The sequence below is a fragment of the Seriola aureovittata genome, chromosome 22 (assembly GCF_021018895.1).
Source record: "Seriola aureovittata isolate HTS-2021-v1 ecotype China chromosome 22, ASM2101889v1, whole genome shotgun sequence".
Classification (NCBI taxonomy): Eukaryota; Metazoa; Chordata; class Actinopteri; order Carangiformes; family Carangidae; genus Seriola; species Seriola aureovittata.
The window spans coordinates 13736720-13762543 of NC_079385.1; the positions used below are offsets into that span (position 1 = coordinate 13736720).

At 42.7% G+C, this 25824-nt stretch overlaps 1 protein-coding gene across 1 annotated transcript in view; it reads left to right on the plus strand.

The window, feature by feature from the left end:
- Positions 1-2401: 2401 nt before the first annotated feature.
- The window catches only part of sema3aa (sema domain, immunoglobulin domain (Ig), short basic domain, secreted, (semaphorin) 3Aa), a 32646-nt gene continuing 9223 nt past the window's right edge, over positions 2402-25824 (plus strand). Inside the window, exons 1-9 of the mRNA XM_056367762.1 lie at positions 2402-3405; positions 16272-16432; positions 17863-17925; positions 21410-21529; positions 22419-22509; positions 22602-22721; positions 24612-24754; positions 24893-25007; positions 25100-25169. Coding sequence (XP_056223737.1) covers positions 3300-3405; positions 16272-16432; positions 17863-17925; positions 21410-21529; positions 22419-22509; positions 22602-22721; positions 24612-24754; positions 24893-25007; positions 25100-25169 — 989 coding nt within the window. The 5' untranslated portion in view covers positions 2402-3299. The remainder of the gene's footprint in view (positions 3406-16271; positions 16433-17862; positions 17926-21409; positions 21530-22418; positions 22510-22601; positions 22722-24611; positions 24755-24892; positions 25008-25099; positions 25170-25824) is intronic.

Consider the following 25824-nt stretch of genomic DNA (forward strand, 5'->3'; position numbering starts at 1 on the left):
CACTATTAGTTTGGCTAATACGGATAAATGGGAGCAAGGTGGCTGAGGTCGATGGAGCGAGGCTGAGAGAGAGAAGAGGGTACTTTCATGCGTACGTCCGCACCTCTTTCTGTTTTGGGTAAACAGTTAAAAAGGCAGTTTAAACTAAAGGGGTGATGAGTTGAGAGGATGCTGGACGCCATGGTTGTGGAAGCGGAGACACAATGGAAAACATGGGATGCACACATCAAGATTCACTCAGACCAACTTAAACAGATGAAAGGACTTAACTGTAAACGCACACATAAAACATCATTTTAAATTTGAATCCTATCAACATCACAGGGTCTAATGATTTAAAGGGACACACACACACAAACATTACAACATAGGTCTTATGTCCATAACTATCAGCCATATTTGTTCAGTTTGATGAGCAGACATGTTGTAAACAAGTCAACCATTAAATAAGATTATGTAAGACATTTTATTTGGAGGTAAAACTGAAAGAAGACACACCTAAAGTGTTGGCAATGATCCCTGATTGCGCAGGAAACTGGTTGCCCAAAACTACAGTAAGTATATAGCAGGTCAAAGCTGAAACTAGAAAACCATTTGACTGGATTATAATGTTAATGTTTGCCTTCAATTTTCTCTTCCTGATGACTTTGGCTAAACCAGCGGGGGTTTCTTACCCTGTCTGACTTTCATAGCAATGACGTTGTGTTTCCAGAACTCAGCAGTTAACTTGGAGAATAAAGTGTTGTTTTTACCAATAGGAACGATGACTGAAGCTACAGAAATAAGATCCAAGTTGTAATAAACTGTAATTAGGCTTTAAGGACGGTGTTTCTTTAAGGTGACAGATGTCCCACATGCTTTACTTTTCTTGTATTGTATCCAGAAATTATTAAGGATCCCAAAAAAGTTGTAGGGAAAAAAAAAATTATGTTATTAAAAGTTATGCTGCAATTTTATATAAAACACAAACATGAACAAAATGCCAGATCAGATATTATACAATGCAGCAATAGCTTCAAAACAAAGCAGCGCTGGGACTGCTGGAATATGAGGGTGCCCTTATATCACCAGCACAGACTCACCATGCTCACTACACCAGCTCATTTCTCACAGTGTTTTCTTTTAGTGTCTTAAGTTGTGTGAGTTGACACATCAGCACCCCTGTTTATCAAAGCTTTTATCACCTCACCATTGCTATGTCACCCCCTGAGAGGAAGCAGGAGGTGCCCACTCACACACACACACACACACACACCACACACACACACACACAAACACCTGCAGGGTTTGAGAGGAGGGGGGTAGGGGTAGGGGGTGCTGGGGTGTTGTTGACCTGCCTTGCTGATGTGAATGACTTTACCAGAGACAGGATTCGTCTCAGACTATACAGGTTAACCACCAGCATGTGTTCCCTTTAACCACAGGGTTCATCTGGATACGTCCTTAATATAAACTCTCCGTGGGAATGCTGTGACTACTCATAACATAAAAATATGTAAATAAATATTTTGGCCTCAAAAGAAAACAAACTACACACAAATTAATATGAAAGATTTTAAAAATAAAGACCTCTTTTTTTCAAGTAAGGGCTTAGAGTGTATGTGATACGGCCATTATAGAAAGTAGACACTGTTGTTCTGTCTTGCCTGGACCTGATTTATTTCTCTCAACTTTCCCCAGGGCTGTTTTTCTTCATCCAGTCCGATTCACACAAAGATCCTGAAACAGCCTTAAATGTGATCACAACAATCCATTTAAAATTTAAAGAGATAATGTGAACAGTCTGTCTCATCTGTAGTGATCTAACTCTTAATTGTGAAAACAGTATATTTCCTGAAATGTTGTAAAGCAAATTATCACACATCATGACCCCATGCTGAGACAGCTGCAGCGTATAAAGTGACTGTTACTTGATGAAAAAGCTGCAACACAATGTAAAAAAAAAAAAAAAATGCTTTTTTTTTGGGCTGTTTTACCAACCTCAAAAGCTGTCTCTTCAACAAAATCTAACAACTTTTACCTCAATTTACCTCGAGCTGCTTTAGTACAGCACACAAAACCCTTAATGGTTGAAATGGGGAAAAAATGGAAGAAGCCTCAGGAAGAGCAACAAAGGAGGGACAGGGAGACAAATCAACCAACAGGGGCATTAAACCCAGCGGACGCTTTGTTTTGAGCTTTTTAAAGCTACAAACCTCTGTATCTCCATTATTGGTGCCGTGTGTTAGTTGATTGGAAGCTCTTCCATTAGATTTCTTTTATATATATATATATGTTCATCCTATAAGAAATATATATAACCACTTAAATCTTTCATTCCTGACGTGCAGGAGAGTTCATTTCAAGATTTACTTCCTTTGTCAAGCACTATAGTTGTTTTCATGTGTTGGTGGAAAAGGTGATAGAGGCGTTCTGAATAAACTGAGCAGAGAGAGAGAGAGGGGAAGGTAAAGGAAGTGACAAAGGGAGAGCAAAGAGTTTTTTTGTTAAAGATATTAGAAAAAAGAAGAAAATGGAGAATTGATGACCAATAAAAAAAAAAAAAAAAAGGAAACAGGGAGGGAAGAGAGGACACTATAAAAACCTAACCATCCACTGTACTTCCTATCCACTGAACTGGTTTCATCGTCGCTCTCAAGTCATCCCGCTCCCCCCACCTCTCTTTCTCTCTCTCTCTCTCTCTCTCTCACACCAGCACTCCCCTTCTCTCTCTCTCTCAGCTGCTCTCCTTCCCCTCCCCTCTCTTCCCGTGGATGGTGAAGCTCTCTTTCTCTTTCTCTCTCTCTCGCAGTCTGGTGGAGCCGCACACAAGGATTAGAGGGTTGCTGTGAGTGTCTGCTCAAAGAGAAGAAGCCAGAAGACAGAAAGAGATTAAAAAAAAAAGAAAAAAAGGTTCTCTAGAAAAGGATAGCCTTCCTATTGTGGATAAGTGATCTGGTTTACCTTTACTCTATCTGTCATCTCATTCAAGCCATTCGAGCCTTCACCTGGAGGAGGACAGATAAGCCAAGGGACTATATATCCTGGACCTCCACACGGGGAGCCATGTGAGCGGCACCCCTCCACCCACTTCACACTACAGAAGTCCCCCCACAGTCTCCACTCTGAGCTGGGGAGCACAGCCAGGATTTTTTTTTTTCCACCCCCGGTCCCCCGTCCTTGGAACCTCCACTTTCAGGGCTTGCGTGGAGGGACTCTCCAGGCTCTGCGTACCCCAGTGGGAGACACTCATCTTGGGGGAACTGGTCGGGGTGTGAGTGCCCCCTGGTCTGGAGGCCAGCCAGCAGCACTCCAGCACCATGGATTACCTGTTTGGGATTGTAGTGCTGCTGTGCGGGGCGGTGCAGCTGGGGAGAGGAGTTGAGCCCAAGCACAACGTACCCAGGCTAAAGCTGTCATACAAGGGTAAGCCCATTCTCCGTTCTCTCCTGACTCCAGGATATATGGTGGTTGCTGGTGCTTTTAACGTAGACTAGCTCGTCTGGTCTATTTTTCTTGCCCGTGGGGGCTCTTTCATGCTTTTCTTTTCATCCATTCTTTTTATGTTGAGTATCCCTTTCTCCTCCTCTATTTCTGTGAATCTATTTCTGCCTCTGTGTTTGTCTCATTCACTCTTTCTCCCTCTTGGTCAGCATCTAACTCTCTGCTTAAGCTTCTGTATTCCTGTCTCCCATTAACTCACTCCTTCCCTCTAACTCGCTCTGTTCGTCTTTCAGAATCCACTATTCTCCTTACAAATAGTCAGATTGGTTCCATATGCTGAGGAAGGGCTCTCGCCTGAACTTAAATGTATATATTGGCCCCTGTACCAGTTTTCCCCTTGTCCTGTCCCCTTCTACTAGTACTGTACAGCCCTGTTAAGTGCTCTGAAAAGGCAGTAGAGCCTCTGTTTAAATGGCTTCTGTCCCAAAAACTCTGCTTCGGTCATGACACAGAGCGTTTCCTTGAGCGGCCACGCAGGTTTCCTGACTTCTCATTACTGTGTCCTAAAAGGATCCAAGAGTTATGTTAGTTAGTTAGTTTTGTTTAAATGGAAAACTACACATACGTGTTGATTTACTGCTTGTGCATTAAATCAACTATTCGCAGCAGAATGTATCGGTACAGAATGAGAGGGCGTTTTGTGTGTCTTTTTATATCGTGCACGTGTAAGTTTTTTGACGTATACAGCAAACATGTTATTCTCTCTCCTTCTGTGTTATTTTGAGGGGAGACTGCGGAGCGCCGGTCTCTCTCCTCCTCCCTCTTTCTCTCTCCCTCTCTCTCTCTCTCTCTCTCTCTGTCTCGTCTCCTCTCTCACACCCTACACTAAATCAGGCTCTTTGTAATAGCAGACTTTTCATCTCGGCTAGAAATAACTGTCAACATTTTTGGCATATTTTTGGAAGTTTTTTTTTTCTTCTTCTTCTTCTTTTTAATGTCAGTGCGGGAGGCTATTGTGGTTCTTTGTCCTAAAACATGACCGAAAGTATAGAGCTGGGAGTGTGGTCTCTCGATTCTTTATTTTAGTCCCGTTACCCTCATAAAGCATGCCTTCTGAAAATTTATGAACACGGCTGATTTGCCGTCATTTCGCAGCTGAAAACATGAGTGTGTGGTTAAAAGTCCCCCCTGTGTGTTTGACTGTCACCCAAAGCTTTGGTTCCTCAGTTAATTCCAGTCCATGTTTAGGGAAAATCAAATTTCAGTCTTGAAAAGGGTGAATATGATGTTTGTCACTCTAATTCATTTTCTATCTTTAGCCAAGACGTTTGCTATAACTTATGTTTAGAGGCCTGCTATATGACATGCTTTATTCTCTAGATGGACTGCAAGTTGTAATTTTGGGATAGTATATTTTCCTTTATCACCCTTTCAGTTTCCAAGTGCGTATGGTTATTGTGAAGTGAAGTCAAAATGCATGTGACTTTTTTTGTACTTTTCGAGTGTTTCCGAGTGGCAATGGTTTTGTGTGGTTGCCTCCATGATAAAGGATTTTAAAGGGTGACGACGTGCATTTACCATGTGGACAAAATAAATCTGGAAAGAATCACCGTTAAAGTTACCTGGCTCTGGCCGTATATCCCCCGGGCTCCATCATGTCAGTTCACACGAAGCCGAGCCTGATAGGAAAATGTCATCCCTTCTTTCCACAGCCATCTGTTAAAAGAAAAGAATGTGAATATAGTTCCCTCCTGCCCCTTTCTGTGATCGTCTCCGCTGTTCAGTCTGACAAGTGAACGCGTTGCTGACAACAATACTAGACAAGAGATATGTCATCAAGCATCATAGTCTGTATTGACTGACTGCACGAGTGATGGATGTGTATCGTCAAACCGAGAGAGCGGGTCTGCTGGGAGCGAGTAGCCTGTCATGATAGATGTACTTTTGAGGATGTACAATGATTTTTACTAAAAGTACATCAAATCCTCATCGTTTATGTGTGTGTGTGTGTGTGTGTGTGTGTGTGGTGTGTGTGTGTGTGTGTGTGTGTGTGTGTGTGTGTGTGTGTGTGTGAATGTTCTTGCCACGTCTTGGTGTGAGGACTCAACACCCTCTCTTGTGATTTCCTCCTCTTAGACTGTAAGTGGTGTGTCAGTGTGTGAGTTTGTGTGTGTGTGCTTTAGCAAGACAAAAAAAAAAAGTGTCAGGTCTGGCATGCACTCATATAATTAGACACCTGGTTTTGTGCTTGTGCCCGTGCACGACTGCATGAGCTCACAAATTGGTTTTTTTTTTTATTGTGTTGTTGAATCGGTGTTTCTGTAATTGCGTGTGATTGCAAACTGCTGCTTGCTTGCACCGTTTTGTGTGTGTGTGTGTGTGTGTGTGTGTGTGTGTGTGTGTGTGTGTGTGTGTGTGTGTGTATACATACATGTCAATGTGAACTGTGAGAGTGAACGTGGTGTGTAACGGCATGAATGCGTATCATGTGCTGGCGTCTTTGTGTGTCACCGCTTGCCAGTGTCTGCGCTTGTGTCTCAGGCCCACAGGTGTTTGATGGCTCTCTTGATGCCTGTCAGGGGACGCTTCTCAGTTAACACCCACACTGTGGTGGATGGAGGGAGGAAGGGGAGGACGGTGGAAGCGATGGTGGAAGGGAGGAGATTTGCTTTTAATGAAGCAAAAACTGGCAGACATACAGTAGACGACGCATAAGGAAGGGAGGCTGGTCGTTAAGTGAAGTGTCACTCATCCTCCCCCCTCCCTCCATGAATCCAGCATAGTAATTAAGTCAAATAAACGACAAGGAGGAATCCTCCTGGGAAGGACAGTCAAAGAAGCGTAGAGCCAAAGTGTGGGCTAGGCCTTTGAGTGGAACGATCACACAAGCACAGAGTGAAAGAGAGACTGAGGCGCAGGAGTGGGACGGTCTCAAGAACAAGCAGGGCCTGTGATTTGAGGCGGTCAAATAAACACCGAGCATGTGAGCAGGGTCCCATGAAATCATCCTCAAATGAGTGCTGATGACACATCTCCAGGGACAGATCATCAGACAGAAGTGAGTGATTTTCTCCCTCTGCAAAGGACATCCAAGCGACTGCAGAGTGAGCAGTTTGAGAGGCGGAACGTCTGAGCAATGGAGGCAGGTAGATAAAATGACCTCTCGTGGGACAGCTGGCGCAGCAAGTGCAGGGTAAATGATTTCCCAGTGGGGTCAGTTAGACGTTCAGCAAAGAGGATCTGGCTTCACGGGGACAGAACGATGATCACAAGAGTTAATGATTTTCTCCTCTCCTTGATACTAAAATAGCTCTTACTTTCCTCGCCTTCACTAGTAACATAAGGAGAGGGCGACATGAGGTGAAACTTAAGTCCAAGTTAAAATAATCTTGCTCAGCGGAGATATTGCACATGTTGATATGACTTCAGTGTTGTGTAGTGGAAGGAAGGACTAAAATGGCAACTGGATTTTGTAGTAAAAGTGAGTCAACACTTAGAATATCCAGCAAGGCTTTATCATAAGTATATCGTTGTGTTAGATTGTAGGTGTGTAATCTTTAACAGCTGAGACTATTCGGTGCTGCTGTGGCTCTACTGCAATACAGCATCCATATGTACTGTATGTAACTACGATACACTCCCATGGATCAATGCATACCTGTACACAATGGCATTCCTGAGCACAATCCATGTGCAGCTCTCTCCCATACTGTAGGTAACCATCAGGAGGAACACTGACCCCTAAAGGTCAATCGATGCACATACAGCATGCAGTGAATTCGGGGGGGGGGAGGGGACAGATCGGTGGAACTGCAAAAGCTGACCCTATTGTGATCCCTAAAAAGGAGCCAGCGAGCGGCACTTTAAAAACCAAAAGGTCTCGTTAAACAACCTGATAATTACCCTCAGCTCTGGGGCTAATTATGGAGCCCTACTGTATGACCTCTTAATGCCACCGCGGCCGCCCCATGCTGGCTGACAGGGCGGAACTGAGGTGGAAAGATAGAGCAAGAGACTGAGAAAGAGACGGGGAATCTGGAATTGGCTTGCAACGCTTCAAAATAGACACTTGGTGTGGAACCGCACTCAACGCAGTCTGGACGCAGCCCCATAATAAGCCTCGTCTGTGTGAGCATGTCCATGTGTGTTTGTGTGTGGGCGTGCCTGCCTATGAAAATATGCACCGGTTGTAAGTATGTTTGTGGGTGTTTGCGTGCGTGCCGGTTTATCAAGAGTGTTTGGTCTATTCAGTCTGTTGTATGTGAATGAGCATCTGACTGAGCCGCGCTCTTTCTCTCTGTTGTGGCTGTCCATCCTGTGGGCTGGGGCTGACAGAGCGGATGTAGATAATTATAAGGTGTTCTCCCAACGCGCCAACTTTGGAGATGTCTGCCTCCCTCTCTCTGTGTCTCTCTCTCTCTTTCTCTCTTTTTATCTCTCTCATCGTTCTTTTCTTGCTACCCCCTCCTCCCTCTCCTGTGGCTCAGTCCCTTCTCATGGAACCACAACACCGCAGACCCTAAGTACAATCTTCAAGTAGGCTGAGTGTGTGTGTGTGTGTGTGTTTTTGCAATTTTCTTTTTTACTTGTTTCCTTTTCCTGTCTCTTTGATTGCAGCTCATTTGATACATATCTTTTGGCTATCCCTGTTTTCAACTCTATTTGTCACACACACACACACACACACACACACACACGCACTGAATGTCCCTCATCTTTGCTCCCAAACAGCCACATTCCAATAGTATAAACCAATGTTTTGAAGTGGCTTGCTTTTCAACTATGCCCCCATGTTACATCCGAATATACCCCATTTCCTTACGCTGACTCACATACCTGACCGCAGTGTTTAGTAAGCTCCCACCACCCTCGTCCGCAAGCTGAAAGATGGTATGATGAAGTGTATAAGTGTGTGTTTGCACTGACACTGGTTGCCCCACAGATAATTGTGCAATGACACAACCGCACTTGCAAAACAAAAAAGCCATTTATCAAGTCGGTGGAAAATCTGTCACTTGTTTTTGTCATGGTTTTACACTTGCATACTAAAACTGGAGGGTTGTTTTGTTCCTTATCATGCATTGCCTCATACTGTGTCTTATTATATGTAATTTAAGCTAACACAGCGATGTTAGAGGAGTGATTAAAGTGTATTATCATTACCGCATGCTGAAAAATAGGCAGGTATAATTCGTAAGTTTTATGACCTTTCACTCTCATGTGTCTTTAGTTTACTTTTCAAGCCGGTGTGTGTTTTGGAATGTGATGCGTTTCCCCCAGTGTTCATAAAATGCTCTGTTGCAAAAAGCTGTTTTATTACAAACCTATTTGCTTTAGAAAATTCTATTTAAAGGAAAATGATGACTTCAAACAGGCTGGTTGTGTGCTCATAGGCCGCAACAGGAGATAGTGTCAGCGCAGTGTGTGTTTGCTCAAAGATTAATGTGTGTGCGCACAGCGACACAGCGATTGTGCATGTTCGGTGTACATTTTTGTCTGTGTGTACATAAGCAGTGTATGGACATGCACACAGGAAAAATATCCAGTGTCTTTGCATCTGTGTTTGGGATGTAGGCTTGGGTTACAGCGTGGTGCAGATTGCTGAAGCGAGGGTATGAATGGGTCCCGCCACCTGCTAAGTCTTGTCAGTCAGATGGAGAGAGGGCGCACCATTCAATCTGAACAGAGTCGAGTTACAAATGAGGGGGACATCTCCGCGGAAAGACGGGCCGAACGACTGATAGTCAACACACAGACTTGCTTACAAAGAAAGAGAGGAGGCAGAAAGAAGCAGAGAAAGAAGAGTGTGAAATGATTTTTTGATGTTACTAAGGATGCTCAGTGATTTATAATAATTATAGACACTGTTAGTGGTTTTAATCCAAGTTTACCACACTGTTGTTTTTAATGTCACATTTCAAGGTCAACTTAAAAAAAAAACAGTCCCTTAAAACCTCAGTAATTTAAGACTTTCTTCCCTTTAGACTTGTTATTTCTCTTTTCCTGTCATAAATAACACAAGCAGCAGGAGACATAATGAGGAAGGTTTTGAAAACACTTCACATCACCACATTGGGAAATGAAAATTGAAATCACAGTACTTAGGGATTTTATTGATTATCATTTTCCAGTTTGAGGGAGTTTCATGAAATGCAGACACCACTCACTTATTACACGAAACCTCATTTTGTTCCTTAAATAATACAGTACAGAGCTGAAATGTGCATCTGCGCATGTGGATTCGTGTTCCAGTATCTCTGTCGCATCAACGTGTTTACTGTCACAAGTTTGCCCGTGACACATTCAGATCTGTAGCCTCGCCTCATTAATTTCTAATAAAATGGCAGAGCTGACATTCAGCTCCACCGTGCAGCTGACAGGCTGCACTAACAGGCAGTGGCTCCAGACATGACCACGCTAACCACAGCCTGGTTCCTCTCAACGTCCATCCATCAAACTGCCTCGCGGCATATAGCACTATCTCCCTCTCTGTGCACAGCTTCGCCGAGGAGGGATTTTGTGATTCGTGAGTGCGTGTTTGTGTGTTCTCACGAGCAACTTTGCATTCGTGGCTGTATTTGCATGCAAAAGTGAGTGTGTATATTTGCAAGTGTGTCTGTGTCTCTGTTTGTTTTCCTTAAAAATTAATATGAACCAGAGCGACTGAACAGCCTGGTTATACCATGAGCAGTTAGTGGTGTGTGAGTGGGCTTTCTGTGGCAGGCATGGCCAGGCCTCTTGCCGTCTGTGGTCACAGTGCTGGTGGAAAACCGCTCTCTGTGGTCCAGCCATCCAATGACAGGAGGAGACACACACTAATGAAATGGTTCCATATTCAACCACTTTTGTTGCATGTGTGCTTTTTAAAAAAAAAAAAAAAATCAGTGCTCATGTTTCTGCCTTAGTTAACTACTGAATTTTGAGTTTTTTTGTGTCTATCATTCAGTATGTTGCTTTCTCCGCTTTTCTTCTCCTGTCAACTCTTCTAGTATTCTCTGCTCTTGTAATTCTGCATCGCTCCTCGCTTCTCTGTCTTTCTCTCTCGAGGGAGAACAGGAATGTCGTGCGGTGACGAGGAAGTCTAGCATTTGGGTTGAGAGAGATGAATGGTGCTGCATGGTGAAATTCAACACATACTTAGACTACCCATATAGATTCCGTGTGGTTTGGGATGTGGTCACGTTTTCCTTGTTAGTCCCTCTGATACATATCCTATGGTTGAAAATAACCTGAGTCATATTCACGGAACATAATATGGTATTAAATCGTCCCATAGGAGACAGTACTTGACTGTGAATGACTATGAATTATGGCTATGAGTCACTTTGGTTGAAAAACAGAAAATTAAGTTGAACTATTTTGACTGATTCAAAGGAAACTCACTCATTCTTTCTGCAATAGTAAACTTCTGAGATATTTAGTGTGGTTGTAATGATTGAGCAATCAACACACACTTTGTTCATGCACGCATTCTGTGTTCTCTCGTCTTAATCGGGGAGTTCATGGCACTACGTGTAAGGAAGCACGTTTCCTGTCAGTGCAGTCACTCAGCTGCACCTGAATGAGAAATCCAATGGCCCAGGTTGTATTATACAGATGGTCACCATGGAAACCAACCCACACCTGCTACTGTGCTTAGAAAGAGAGAGAAAAGGGAGGGAGAGAGACAGAGAGGGGAGGTGAACTTTTGAGGCATGTGTGGATATCCTTGAGCTCAGGATTATATTTGAGCACTTTGTTAAGCAAAGCTCTCAGCAAATTTCCATGGGGCAGCCGTCTCAGCTTTTTTTTCTGACACCTGTGTTTTGTGGCCGAGGCCATCATGAGAACAGCGAAACGTACACCGCACCACCCACAGAGAAAAAAGAAAGCATTCGGAGGTAGACACTGACATGCCAAACCGAACCGCTGGAGATATTACAGTACACTGTGTCTTTGCTTGAACTAGCCTTGTATTTGAAAGATAAACATGTGTAATTCTCTGCTCCGGTTCCTTTTTGAGCTGCCATTTTATTTTCAGACTGTTTTTTTTTATTTTTATTTTTTTATTCCTGCCTGTCAAAGGAGTAGCTCTTTCGTAGTACACACACTCTCTGACAAACCACAAAAACACACGTCCTGGGTCTGAGACAAAAACCTTCTGCCAACTGCAGAAGAAAAAGAACGATGTCAATGAGCAGGAAATGAACAAGTAAAATGTGTCATTTGTGCGCCTTTTTACATACTGAAAACTCCTCTTCTCTTGTCGAACATGCACCGTATATATGAACAAGAGAAACACTTGAAAAGTGTTGCATTATTTTAATGGAATATTACCCATCTGTTGAATCTCAGTCAAGTGTTTTCCTCTGTCAGGCTTTTATGTTTCATGTCACTCAAACACACACTCACACGGCCGCGCGTACACACGTTCAGATAAACATAATTTAATGCCCTGTCGCCTTTTCTTTCATACCGTTTCATTATTCCGCTATTGCATGGCATGTAGGCGTCTAAAACGCCTGCCTGTTTGGAGAATGGGGGAGTGAAGAGTACTCCACAGACAATTGCACTTGAATTTTGAATGTCTTTTTTTTTTTTTTTCCTGGGGCTTTTTAAGACAAGAGCCAGGTTATTTTCCATAATGGAGTATAACAGAGGGACGAATGATAATTTATGTGAATGAATTGCTTGTATTTGTCAGTTTCAAGGGGCGTCCTTGAATATACAGTGTGTGTGCATGGAATGAATATGAAAAAGAAAACATAGAACTTGAGTCTAGTACATGTATAAATATGTAGATAAGCTTAATAAGATATGATAAAACAGCATAGTTCCATTATTCAGTCATGTATTAACAATAGATTGCGGCCAAGACACTGATTGTGCAAAATCTTGCATGTTCACAGGTGTGTCTACATATTTGCATCTGTGTGTGTGTGTGTGTGTGTGTGCGTGCGTGCGTGCGTGTGTGTTTGCATGTATGTCTGTGGCTGTTTGCATAGGGCACTGTGTCTGCATGTGTTATGTGTGAAAGACAGAATGTGTGAGGGAAAGAGAGCAGACAGGGGATGTGTGTAACAAGAGAAAGTGGGATGGAGGTGGGCAGCAGAGACCGAAAAGTGTGTGTGTGTGTGTGTGTGTGTGTGTGTGTGTGTGTGTGTGTGTGTGTGTTTGTGTGTGTGTGTGTGTGTAGCCGTGTCTGTGTGAAGTGACTGGAATGCATATGCACACATGAGTATATGCGTTTAAATGTCTCCGTGTTCCAGTGGCGTAGTGTAAGCAGACTGTGTGTGGTGAGGAGGGGAGGGGGCACGTGGCGTGTGTATGCTGCACACACATACATTAGAGGCGGTGCGTTCGAGTGTGTCTGTGTATGCGTTTGTATTGAGGGGGTGGTGAGGGTCCGGGGCCAGGGAGTGTGTTAGAGGTGGAAGCTGCTGAGTGCGCTCCCTGTTCCACAAGTTCATGCTGCATAAGCAGAAATACTTATTGGATTACAACTTAGTCTGGGAAGAAGTATGTGTGTGTGTGTGTGTGTATGTGTGTGTGTGTGTGTGTGTGTGTGTGTGTGTGTGTGTGTGTGTCCTCGTATGTGTGTTTGTGTGTGTGTGAGTTCAGGGGGAATTAATGCAGTGTAAACATTCAGGTCAATATTAATATATGCATGTCAGTTAAAGGGTGTGGTAGGTGTTCGCATTTAAAAGTAGAGCACAGTGAATTCATGTTGAACCTGTTTTGTGCGTGTGTGTGTGTGTGTGTGTGTGTGCGTGTGTGTGTGCGTGCGTGTGAATGTTCTTGCCATGTCTTGGTGTGAGGACTCAATTCTATGTATATATTCACTGAATGTGTGTGTGTGCTTGTCCTGTGCCTGGTTACTATATTTTGTATGAGCTGTGCTGTGCGCTCTCCCAGTTCCAAACGAGCGTGTCTGTGTTTAGGTTGGAGGTCCTTAGGTGCTCACGCCCCAGTTCCTCCAATTCTCCAAACCACAGCAGATCCCAGCTCAGATAAAGCCTCTTTGTGTGTTTTTGTGTGCGCAGGCCACCTTGTCTTTGTCAGAGATCGCCACGTGTTGAAATATGCGTGTGTGTTTTTTTACTTTGGCCCATCTGGGGGAAACCTTTCGTGACGGCCCTCGGACGCTGCCATTTTGGAGCACAGTCCTGGCTCCCGCTCAGCTCCAGAGTCTCGCTTTCAGCTGATACAGGTCGTCTCATGTAGAGCCAAGATGGCAGTGAAGAGTTGAGAAAAATCTCCCCTAAGTGGAAACAGGGAGAAGATAGAGGATATTATTTGTCCTCTGGTTTGTTCATTTGCTATTGACAGTTTATCCTTGTGCCTCAATATCTGCCATTCTGCTCTTCACTTTTTATTTTCTCTGGTCTTTCAAGGGCCTAAAACTATTTATTTTTCCATTTCATTCCCATTTTTATGCCTCCCTTGGCTTTCTGCCACATCCCTCTCTTTTTTCCATTGCTTCACAGTTGAAACATAAGAAGACTTCCTCTGGCAGTCTGTTGACTGGAAATCCCATTTCCCCCTATCTCATTTACTGACCCTGCGATGTCATGTCTTATTGGTAAACCAAAGAAATGGTATATATCTGATTGGCCACCACATGATCACAACACTGCTCTGAAGACAACCTCTAAACTTCAATATTTAATTTCTTGTCACCGTAATCTGAGTACTGCCGCACTGGTTCTCTTTTGTGTGTATAAATGTGAATGCCAGGATGCTGGTTTGCATGGAATGGCCAGTGCAAAAAAAAAATAAAAATAAAAAATACCTACACACACTGAAACCCACACACATACGCTCAACCCATCTGTGGTACAGTACAAATTCTCACATAGACACACATCCACAGACCTCCATTCATGCCCACACCCACCCACTCCATTTCCTTAGCCTCAAACCAAAATCCAAATGACGCAGATGAGCTGCAACCGTCTTTATTAGGTGACGACCACTCCCTCTCGCAATCCTCATCCACCCCGCCGGTACTCGATACACAGAGATGGTTGACACACCACTTCCTCCATCTCCCCTTCCATCAGATCCTTCTTTTATGTAGACACAGATGTCCAAGATCTTACACACTGTGAGTGGGCGCAGATGGCTCCTATAGCAGCCCGTCAATCAGAGCTTTGTGGGGAGAGCAGGGGGATCACAATCCACTGGACTGCACGCTCGTGTGTGTGTGTGTGTGTGTGTGTGTGTGTGTGTGTGTGTATGTGTGTACATACGTATATAGTGTGTACAAGTTTGTGTGCATATGTGTGTTCTTGTGCTAGTTTCTATATTGTGTGCCTGCGTGTGTCCATGCTATGTGATGACACTGATGATGATGGATGACAGACTGAGGCTGATGTATCACAAGACTGTACCTGTGGTGCAAATATACAGAGCACATGTTCCGTGTCCGATAGACCAACCAGGAGCAGATGTTTAATGGATTAATTCAATTTAATGTAATTTAATTGCAAATCAAATGTTATTGCTGTTATTATGATTATTATAATTTAGAGCAGCCCACACTGTATGAGCAAAAATGGGCTACTGCTGATTGACATACTGCACATTTTCGTTGTGGGAGATGCTGTTCAATTTGCCAACATTGTTTTATTCTTTATTAAATTAATTAATTAAAATTAAAGATATAGATGTTTTAAGCATTTGCTTAGCTTGGACTCTTCATAATAGAAAAATCTAGTAATTACTGTGAAGGGAAGGAAAAGTAGCTAATAAAGTGTCTTTACCATGAGTCTTGTGCTTTAATTAGGACTACAACAAACTAATTTTGATCATAGCTTAATTTTTTGTTTATTCTTACAAAATTTTGTAAAATAGTGTAAATAGATTATTACCATGAACACACTATAAGAACCTATGGCTGTGTAAATCTGGTTAGGCAAACTTGTAAAAATGAATAATATTTAGTTTTATTGTAGCATGTGGGGTTTCATGACACAAAAGCTGTTCATATTAGCATTTACAGGACACATAATCTCAGGTTAAGTTGCTTTGAGGAAGGGAGTGTTGTTCTTTGTTAATATGATACTATTGCTTTGTGCAGCTGATTCGATGAGTCGATGGAGCTCCTCTTTGGTGATTGAACGTTAACTGACTCTCAGCAGTCTGGCTAGACTTTAGCCCATATGTAAAGTCTTGTGCTGGTTTACATTTAGCATGGCTGTATATTTTTAGTATACATACTTCAGGACTTTATACACCTGAGTGGAACGTGGTACAGAAGTACATGTGCAGTCACAAACTCTTTAATTTTAATTTACATAATAACCCATTTGCAGATACATGCCACACACACCCACACATACTTACTTACCCACAGTGTCTCCCCTGGCCCTGACTCCATATGAATTATTCAACCAATCACACGGCTGAACAGTTTGAACTGTGTCCCTGATTGGGACATGCTGTGTTCACTTTAAATGTCTCACGCTATACCTGACTGACATGTGTCCGGATGTAAGTGTGTGCAAATGTGTGTGGAAAAGCAATTAAAGAAGCATGGAAAAAAGAAACCCAGTAACTCATTTCATACAGCAGGGAATCCTGACCGAAGGAGCACTCATAGTTTTTCTTTGAGTCAAAGACAAACAAAATTTTTCTACACTCATATCACTGATTATTGATTCTTTTTTTTATTCAATTAGATGCAAAGCCTCTGAGACATGTTTACTGTCAAAAGGGGTGGAAGATGAGTGTTTAGTCCACACTTGTGGTTGACTGACTTAACATAAAATGTTTTGTGCTGCATTTTGCTCTGCATCTGTTTGTTTATCAATCTTTTCCATACATTCATTCATCAACATCAACTCTTTCTTCTCATGTTCTTTCAGAGATGTTAGAGTCCAGTAACCTCGTCACCTTCAATGGCTTAGCCAACAGTTCGAGCTACGACACTTTCCTATTGGACGAGGAGCGAGGGAGACTACTGGTCGGAGCTGAGGACCACATCTTCTCCTTCGACCTCGTCAACATCAACAGAGACCACAAACAGGTGAGATTCAAACATGCTCAACTTTATTTTGGTTGTTGGGTGTTTTTTTTATGGGTTTATGTGAGAGCTCAAGGCAGGTTGGAAGGTGTTATTTCTCTTCTCTTCTCTCTCTTCTCTTCTCTTCTCTTCTCTTCTCTTCTCTTCTCTTCCCCTCTCCTCCCCTCCCTTCCCTCTGGAGTCCATTACTCTTATGTCTTTCTCCACTCCCTTCTGTCTCGGTCCAGACATGGCTGTCCATAATTTCATTACTCCACCTGGACTAGGTTAACAGTCTCTTTATCTGATTCGGGCAGCTATCATAGACACACAAGACTGACACAGACTTGCCTGCAGGCTGCATAGAGCTGAGCAGGGGAATTAAAGTGCTGAAAAATACATAGTCAATGCAGAGAGGGAGAGTGTCTCTCTGAAATCTTTTTGCCCTTGGCTCGGATGTGTATTTTTTCTTTTCCTTTTCGCTCTTTGCATCATTAGAAGATAAAGGCCAAAAAGCAGTGATTAAGCAAATCTAATGTAATTACCCTGAAATGTGCAATGCAGCTTCCCAAGAGAGGAAACCTCAGCTGATCTAGAGAGGAGATAAGGTTTAAAAAAAGAATAAGGAATGTGTGTGTCTGTGTGTGTGTATTGTATGGACATAATAATGCATACACATGCATGGGCATACATTTACATTGCTTTTCCCACATTTGTGTGACCACCAGCAATAAAAAGTGAGCTCAATCCCGCCCAATTTTTGAGTATGTAATCATTCCCTTACTCATTACTGCTCACACATGCACACTCATGCTCCATGTGTGTTTATAATTCATGTGACACGAGGGGCCACAGATGGATTTGCCGTAAGGACAGTACAAAGCCATTATTTATTTGACAATGAGTCCTATCTCTTCCAAAACAAAGTATCAAAAGCCGGCTCTCTCTTCATATTTGAAGTGAAAACTACAACCATATGCTCAGGATTTGAACTGTTGAAAGGAGTTTAACTTCTTAAATCCCATAATTTGGACCAGAACCCATATTTAGACAATATAAATTTCTATATTGGCACAAGTGCAATACAAAGGGTAATATCCCTGCATATTTATGTTTCACATAAACATGGTACATTTTATTTAACTCTGTCTTTATTCATTTTCATTTGCCTTTATCTTCTCCACTTTTTTTACAGTCCATTGTTATATTGTTCAAGAGGCCATGGCCTATTTATTATATGTAGATGCAGTTGTGAAACACAGAAGTGAGTAAACCAAGCCTTGTGAGTATAAAACATGACAAATCAGAAGTCATTCTCCTGGAATTACACAAATCGTTCTTTCTTCTGATTCACTGCATTGACTCACTGCCTCCTTGTTTCATGAAACAACATGTGAATCTCTCTTCTCTACCTCCAGCACAGTGTGACTTTGTTTTTTCTCATTTTTGCACAGATTGCATGGCCTGCCACCCCCTCTAAGAGGGATGAATGCAAGTGGGCAGGGAAAGACCTTGGGGTAAGTCCACACTCATGATAGCATCATGATTTGAGCCCTCCCTACAATTTCTGCCTCTGTTGTTGCCCAATTTGTGTGGCTGTTCTTTGTGCCTCCATGTAATTCCTCAAATTTCTCTGGGATTTGTGTTTTGGTTGTCTGACTACATTAAATATGCAAACAACAATGCAGCATAGAAGTAACTGTCTGGATCCAGCACCCACGAGCAATGTAGAGAGGTAGGAAATTAGCTCAGATAAAAGTGATATTGGCCATGTCCCATCTCACCTCTGGCACACTGTACTCTCTACAGCCCATCCCCCACAGGCACCCACAACTGAACACACAGAAACACTGTACAACAGATGTTCAGTCACAGTCAAGTGTACACAGTGTCTCAATGGCACAGTGACGCATTACCTCAAAGGTTATTTGCTTCTGTGATGTACAGTTTAATGTTGGGAGTATGTTTATGTATGTGCCCGAGAGTGTGCGCATGTGTGCATATTTATGTGGGAGTGTATTGTTTGAGTTCCCGTTATCTGGCACGGTGTGTTAGCTCACATGTGCAATTCTGCGCAAGTTTGCTGAACACATATTATATGCCGCCAGCTTTGTTTGTGTGCACAACGGTGTTAGTGCGCGTTATCTTTGTGTTGCTGTTTGGATAGGCCCTCACTGTGTAGTATCTGATCTTAATTTCATGGCTGGATGCATCTCGAGAGCAGTGGCTGCAGAGCTTTAGGATTATCCAGAATTACATAGACCATTTAAATCACAGAGTTTCCACCAGGGTCTAAACCAGCCACCAGATTTTTAGGTTTCACACACAAACACAAACTCGCAGCCGCACAAGCAACACCACACGCTCGCTCCCTCGCACACTGGAAAGAAAAGATTGTGTGCTCTGGCAGCGCAAAATCGCACAAAACAAAATGATGAGGTATTCGCGTGCTGTGAAAATGTTTACCCTTGAAAATGAGGCGGTGAGAGCAGAGACGGAGTGCAGCGCGAGGAGGCCTTGATTAGGACATTACTGAAGCATTCAGAGCTCCCAAAGTGATGCATTTCTCCAAACCACAATTTACAGCCGCAGAACAAATGTAACAGCTGCCCCCCTCCAAAATGCCTGATGGCTGTATCATTCTCCTTGGCAGGATGAGTGTGTAACATGGCCCAGGTTTTGTTGCATTTGATTCAGTGAACAAAGGGTTCAGATATTGGAGTGCAGCTTCACAATTTCATAGAACTGCCTGATGTAATTTCTGATTATTCCTCCAGCTATTACAGATATTAAAGGAAAAATAATAAGACTAAAGTTATCCTACATTTCCGATGTGTTTTCCATATTCAATTAGAGCATAATCTCAAAAATTCACTCAACTCATCCAAATATATGCAAACCCATATATAAATATGTCTACCCATTTCTCCCATGGAAAGTCATCATCTCATCACTACCCAGTGAAGTGAGAGTCATTAATTTTATCCAATAATGACTCATTTATCCTCAGCGGGTGTTGTGGTTTTCACATAATGACATGGTTTGTGATCAGGGAAACCATTTTTCACCTGCGGGCAAGACAGAGCGGCATGTTTGAGTGACTTGCATAACTGACGTCTGTCAGTGTTTAGGTACAACCAACCTCCCACATAGCTAATGAGTCTAACTTGAAGACAGCCATGTAAAATCCTAAACAGACCTGACATGGGGGGGGGGGGGGGGGGGGGGCTACAGGAGCTTGTGAAATACGTATAATAAGGGCGTGAGAATGATGTGGTGTGGGACCTGTGCTCCCAGTAGGAAACACAGGGGGTAAAGTCATTAAGTTACACAGTCACATAGATACAAAGAGGTGCAGGGCTGAGGTCAGCCACCAGATATCATACAGGTTTAGTCCTATGTGAATTCAGCAATAGCACCGTGTGCAAACTTTGTTGGGATTGAGGGTTAATGATAAAACACACAGGTGACAGGTGTTAAATTTTTCAATGAACCCAGTCAGATAGAAACTGCTAACATGCTAAACACAATGTGTATTACAACAACACTGAGTTCAGATTTGGACAGAAAGAAAAAAAAATCTGCTTATTGACTTTCTTCAGTTCAGAAAATGATACCAATCTTGTGTCTGTACAGTAATATAAAGCTACTTCCAGCAGTCACTTAGCTTAGCACAAAGGCTGGAAAGAGGGAAAACGAATCTAATCGGATGAAATCCAAAGCGAAACATGACAATTTGTGGTTTTACAGTATGTGGGAAAATTTCTTTGCCCAGCAAGGAAACCACAAATTGCCGTTTTTACACTTTGTTTTTTGAATGGATTAAACCCTCAGCTAACTAGCTAAAATGGCTCTAGCTCCAGATTGATCTTACTGTTAGGAGAGTGGTATTCATTTTCACAGTGTGTTCTCAGCAAGAGAGTAAATAAGTATTTCCCAGAATGTCAAAATTTCTCTTAAAGCAGATGACTGTGGAGGAAAAACAGTCAGCGCTGAAACAAGGGTTTCTACCTTTTTGAATAATAGCAGGAGATTCTGTTTTTTGGAAAAGGTTCTCAGTGTCTGATCCCAGAGTTAATTTGGTCCTGCAATGTAAAATGTCATCATTCCAAACTGAAGGCTTGTATCCATTTATGTCTCATTTGAGGGACATCATCAAACCATCAAACTGAAGTGTCCGTGAGGTTTAGACGCCTGAAGAGATACATGTGTTTAAGGGAGGAAGAAAGGAGGATAATTTGGCTGTCTGCATGTGATTCGATGTGTGTGCTGCGTTTCCAAATCCCTGAGCAAATGTGTACTTATTTGCTAGGTAGATATTCAGCATGTATTTATAATTAGGCAAACCCCAGCCTAATCTCTTAAACACATGTGCCCAAATCAACTCCTCCAGGCTGCTAATAACCCTCCCACATTAACCAATCCCCTTGATTAGCACTCTAATAAACAGTCTCACACCACTGGGACTATCAACATGAGCTGGAGAGCCAACCCAAATAACCTCAGTAAATTCAAACATATGGATCATTAAATATCTGAGTTGATTTGCCTGATTTGACTTACAGGTGGGATTTCCTTGAAGGAGACTCGGTTTCATACGGTTGTTTCCAAACCAACTGGAAAGTCCCCGCTTTAAACGGAACTCCAACAAAGCGTTTCTCTATTCACCATTATTCTCTGCTTTCTATTAGTCTCCACTTTCAGTTGAATCACAACAGAGCTTTTCTCTATTAGAAGTGTCTGTTTTATTTTAATAAAGGATAAACTTAATTTAAACTTTACGATATGAAGGGAAGAATTGGCAGCGTGGAGGCTCCTGCTAACATATGCACATTTTTTCACAGAGGTTTCATATGCTTTGCGAGGCTGTGTAATATACTGTGACAGGTAGGGACAGGTATTGCACGCAAATGTATTTAAATGTCTTTAACAGCTGTCTCTGTATAGAATTATCCAGAAATATGTTTTTTTTTTATGGTCCTTGTCTCATTTCTTTTTCAGAAAGAGTGTTCTAACTTCATCCGGGTCCTTCAATCATACAACCAGACCCACCTGTACATCTGCGGCACAGGAGCCTTCCACCCCATCTGTGCTTATCTGGAAATGGGCAAGAGGGCAGAGGTAATACATTTGGTGCATTAATGTTAGTTAACCAAATGTTGTGGGTTTTTAATCAGTTATATATATGCAAAAGGTAATTTAGATTTCAATGGAGCATTCATTAAGAAGTCATAAAATGTGACACCAGTGCTGGTGTAAACTAATGAGAGGGAAAATCTAATATTGTTTCTGTTTTAAAAAAAAATGTACGTACTGCAACTGCACTAGCTGTATTGAGTATAATCCCTCACACACACACACACACACACACACACACACACACACACACACACACACAATCTTTCTGTCAAGCATAGCAGTATTCATCCCCTTCATTGACTATCTTCTCATCGATGTTTTCCTTTGTGTGAAAAAGTGGTCACTACATGGGTGGACTTCAGCCATCGGAAATGAAACAACCTCTCCCCGACATAAAAGTTTAATCAGTCATCTTGATAAAGGTCTGCAGGTTAATCAATGTACCAGCATGGGCTCTGCAGCCCGACAATGGGGAGGGGGTTGAGTGTTTGCACCATGCAGGTTTTTAGTACAGAAGACCCTGCATGTGTTCTCTTTAGTTTAAACCAATGTTGTCAGTAACTGATTTAAAGAAAAGGGAGTGAGTTAAATATTTCTTTTGTTACTTTTCTTTTAAATGTATTTAAAGAGTGAGGGTGATTTTTCCTTTTCTGCTTGACACTACTTTATTTCCTTTTGTTTCTGTTGTTGTTCTGTAATCAAAATCTTATCGCTTATATCTAGCTGAAGTTGTGGTGCATCCCGTTCCAAAAGTAGTGCGCTATAATCAGAATATGTTGTAATTTGAAACACAGGCTATAAATGTACCTTTAGCCAGGCTTAATGTGGCTTTCTCTGGCCTCACGTTGAACTCTGACCCATTCCACCACAGGACAACATCTTTCGACTGGCCTCACATTTCGAGAATGGCCGCGGGAAAAGCCCCTATGACCCCAAAATGCTCTCGGCCTCGCTCCTGATCGGTGGGTTTGATCTCCGCCTCGATTGGTTCCAGGAAATGTGCATTCAATTCAGAACTGGTCATTTGTTCCTAACTGTACTTTCTCACTGGCAGATGGAGAACTGTACTCTGGCACATCTGCTGATTTCATGGGAAGGGACTTTGCTATTTTCCGTACCCTGGGAGATCATCATCCAATCAGAACAGAACAGCATGATTCAAGATGGCTGAATGGTAAAAAAAAAAAAAAAAAAAATGGATTTTATTCTGGAAGAATTCAATTTTCCTGTGAAGGTTAATCTGTGTTTTGTACGATCTAGTTTCATGTTTCATTTGGTATTAATATATGACTGGGTGTTGTCTCTGGACTCTACTCAAATATGCTGTCTTTACTGGTTTTTTAAGAGGCCATTTGCATCTCCAAGCTAACACTGGAAGTTAACCATTAAAGTAAAATTGGACACTTGTGGCCTCCATACAATATACCTCAACTATTCACTGCAAGGTGGAAGTAAACTTATGTCATTGGCCAGTTCTGGAGAAAGACTGCCAGTGAGCTTTTCAACAGATTTTGAAGCATTAAATTCTCTCACAAGCCTCAAGCCTCCAATCATTTCCATTCATGTGCAGACATCAGATATCAGAGCCCATTCACAAAGTCACTGGATTTGCCTGCGCTAGTAAGATTAGCGTGGCAGTGCTGGTTATTGACTGTTCAGTCTGTCTGGCTATCTTTCGGCACCGCGGAGGACTTAGGGAGCCACAAAAGGTCAGTTTGAACCTTTCCCTCAAGCTGTGCCATCCTTTTCCCCCTCTTTCCCACAGAACTAATCCGCTCTCAGCTGTTTTCCTGTAGTGGAGTCAAATTCCTCTCAGTTTCCCTCAACCATCCCACCCCACCCCCTCCCTCCACCATCAAAAATCACAAACACTGGCCTCTGCAGTGCTGATTACTGTGACATATTAATAAAGAGCGATTTAAAAGGGAGAAGTCATTGTTGCCACGTTAATCCCCATCGATCTTTCACCTTGTTCAAACAAATACGCCGGGGATTGTATCCATTCTGCAAAATCCAACTCCTTCTCCACAAAGGGGGGATTGTAATTGCATGGATTACTGGGATGGGGATATTCTGTTGAGCCTTTATCAACAAGGTTACATGGTACTCAAATGTAACAAGAAAGAAACTTGGGAATGATTCTAAAGGGATTCAGGGTTAAATGGCTTTACTAGCCTGAATTCATGCATTTTATTTACACATCTCTTCACCTTTTAATGCCCTCTCACTCTCATGTAGGTTGGATTAAAGCTCCTCTGAATAAAGTGGCCTTTTGTTGGAAATTAAATGTAATGAATTGTGTGACCTCAGTGGTTGGTGGTACTGGCAGCAGCCTGTTTTTGTATGTGAATGCATGCACAGTTGGATTTATTAATGCGCAGATTTAATGGAACATATTCACAACGAAGGTATGAAGCGTGTGTGGGGTACACATGATTCATGCCAGAGGTCTCGCACCCGCACAGCGCTTATAAATCTGCTTCCCACTTTGGCCACACTCTCCCTTTTCACAGCTACTCTATATCCTAAACGGCCATGGAGGCGTAACATGGCACTGCTTGTTTCTCTCCAGCTAACCCCTGAGCTTTCAGACACAGGCTCGTTTTACGCGTGACGACGCCTCAGTGACTGCGGCCACTTTTCCTCAGTCCCTATGCCCCTTACAGGCAAGACATATCTCAGCCCCAAGGCCTCGGCCTGCCCGTTTAGCTTTGATTTCCTCTCGCGCTTAAAGTTGAGATAAATTTATTCATGTGTTACTGGGGACAATCAGAGCCATGTGTGTTTGCGAGGATGTGGTCTAGAGAAGGGGGTTATGTGGGATTTGGACTTGGAGCGCTCGCTTAGGGTAAAGTCAGATATTATAACACCAGGGTGTAAAGTGAATGGCTGTTATAACTGAGCCGTGACTGGAGAATATCATGGGGGATTGGTTTTGGAGGTGTAAAACAGGGGTGAAAGGCTTGTCATTGGGACAGAGGTTGGATCGTAAAATTTACGTTTGTGTATGAGTGTGTGTGTGATTCGCTGTATTCTGCTTTATTCGTTTTATTTGTTCCTCTAGACCCCAGGTTCGTCGGCGTACACCTGATCCCAGAGAGTGACAACCCCGAAGACGACAAGATCTTCCTGTTTTTCAAAGAGAACGCAATGGATGGAGAGCACACTGGGAAGGCTACCATCGCCAGGATTGGACAACTGTGTAAGGTAACAACACACACACAACAAAATGCTTTGCATAGTTTACTCTTAAGCAATGGAAATACTCTTTATTTCTTGTATTTAGACTTTCTCTCACAGAGATATATTCATGTGAAAGCTTACACAAATGTGATGATGTTACAGAACGATATGGGAGGTCACAGGAGTCTGGTGAACAAGTGGACCACTTTCCTCAAGGCCCGGCTAATGTGTTCAGTCCCAGGGGTCAACGGCATTGATACACACTTTGATGAGCTACGTAAGTGTGTGTTCTTTATTTGTGTGCGGAGAAAGGACTTGGCTCCTCTTCAAAAAGCTTCACCTTCACCCACTCCTCTTTTTTATTTTCAGAGGACGTGTTTCTCATGAGCTCCAAGGACCCAAAGAATCCAGTTATCTACGCTGTATTCACCACATCCAGGTACAATCCCATCCAGATCTTTTCACAATGACCTTCCTAAATGTGTGCACAGGGGCTCATATACTCAAGTAGCTCGACAGACACTCGTAGTATCATATTTGTTTTGTTGATTTGTTGCTAGGAGACTAGAAGGAGCTGATATATATTCAACCGGCAACCGCCCTGGACAAGTTATTTCCTCTGTATTTGAAAAACACACACGCTTCATATTTCCTTTCAAGAATTCCTCCCTTTCACATCTTTCGTTCCATCCCTTTATCTGTAATTTCCTTACCATTCTAAATGACACAGCAAAATGCAAGCGACCGAGCATGGCCCCTGCCAAATTCCCAGACAGTCCCATAATCCACTTACAGGTGTCTTACGGTTGCTTTTCCTTCATATGGCTCCCCTCGCCTCCACTCAGGTTGGAGATTGCTTTTAGCCGATTCCCCATTCCCCCCGTTACCTGTCCTCTTTTTTTCATTGAAACCCTGGCAGAGGCTTGTAGGGAAATCAGATTATGGAGCAGGAGGGAGCGAGAGAAACACGATATTCACTCAGCAGGAACGCACGTCTCTCCCCTGGCCGCCGCCCCAGCATTGAATGGGGTTTTCAGAGGCCGGGTGTGGCTCTATTGAAGCATGCGGAGAGGTGAAGGCGCAGGCCAAGGCAG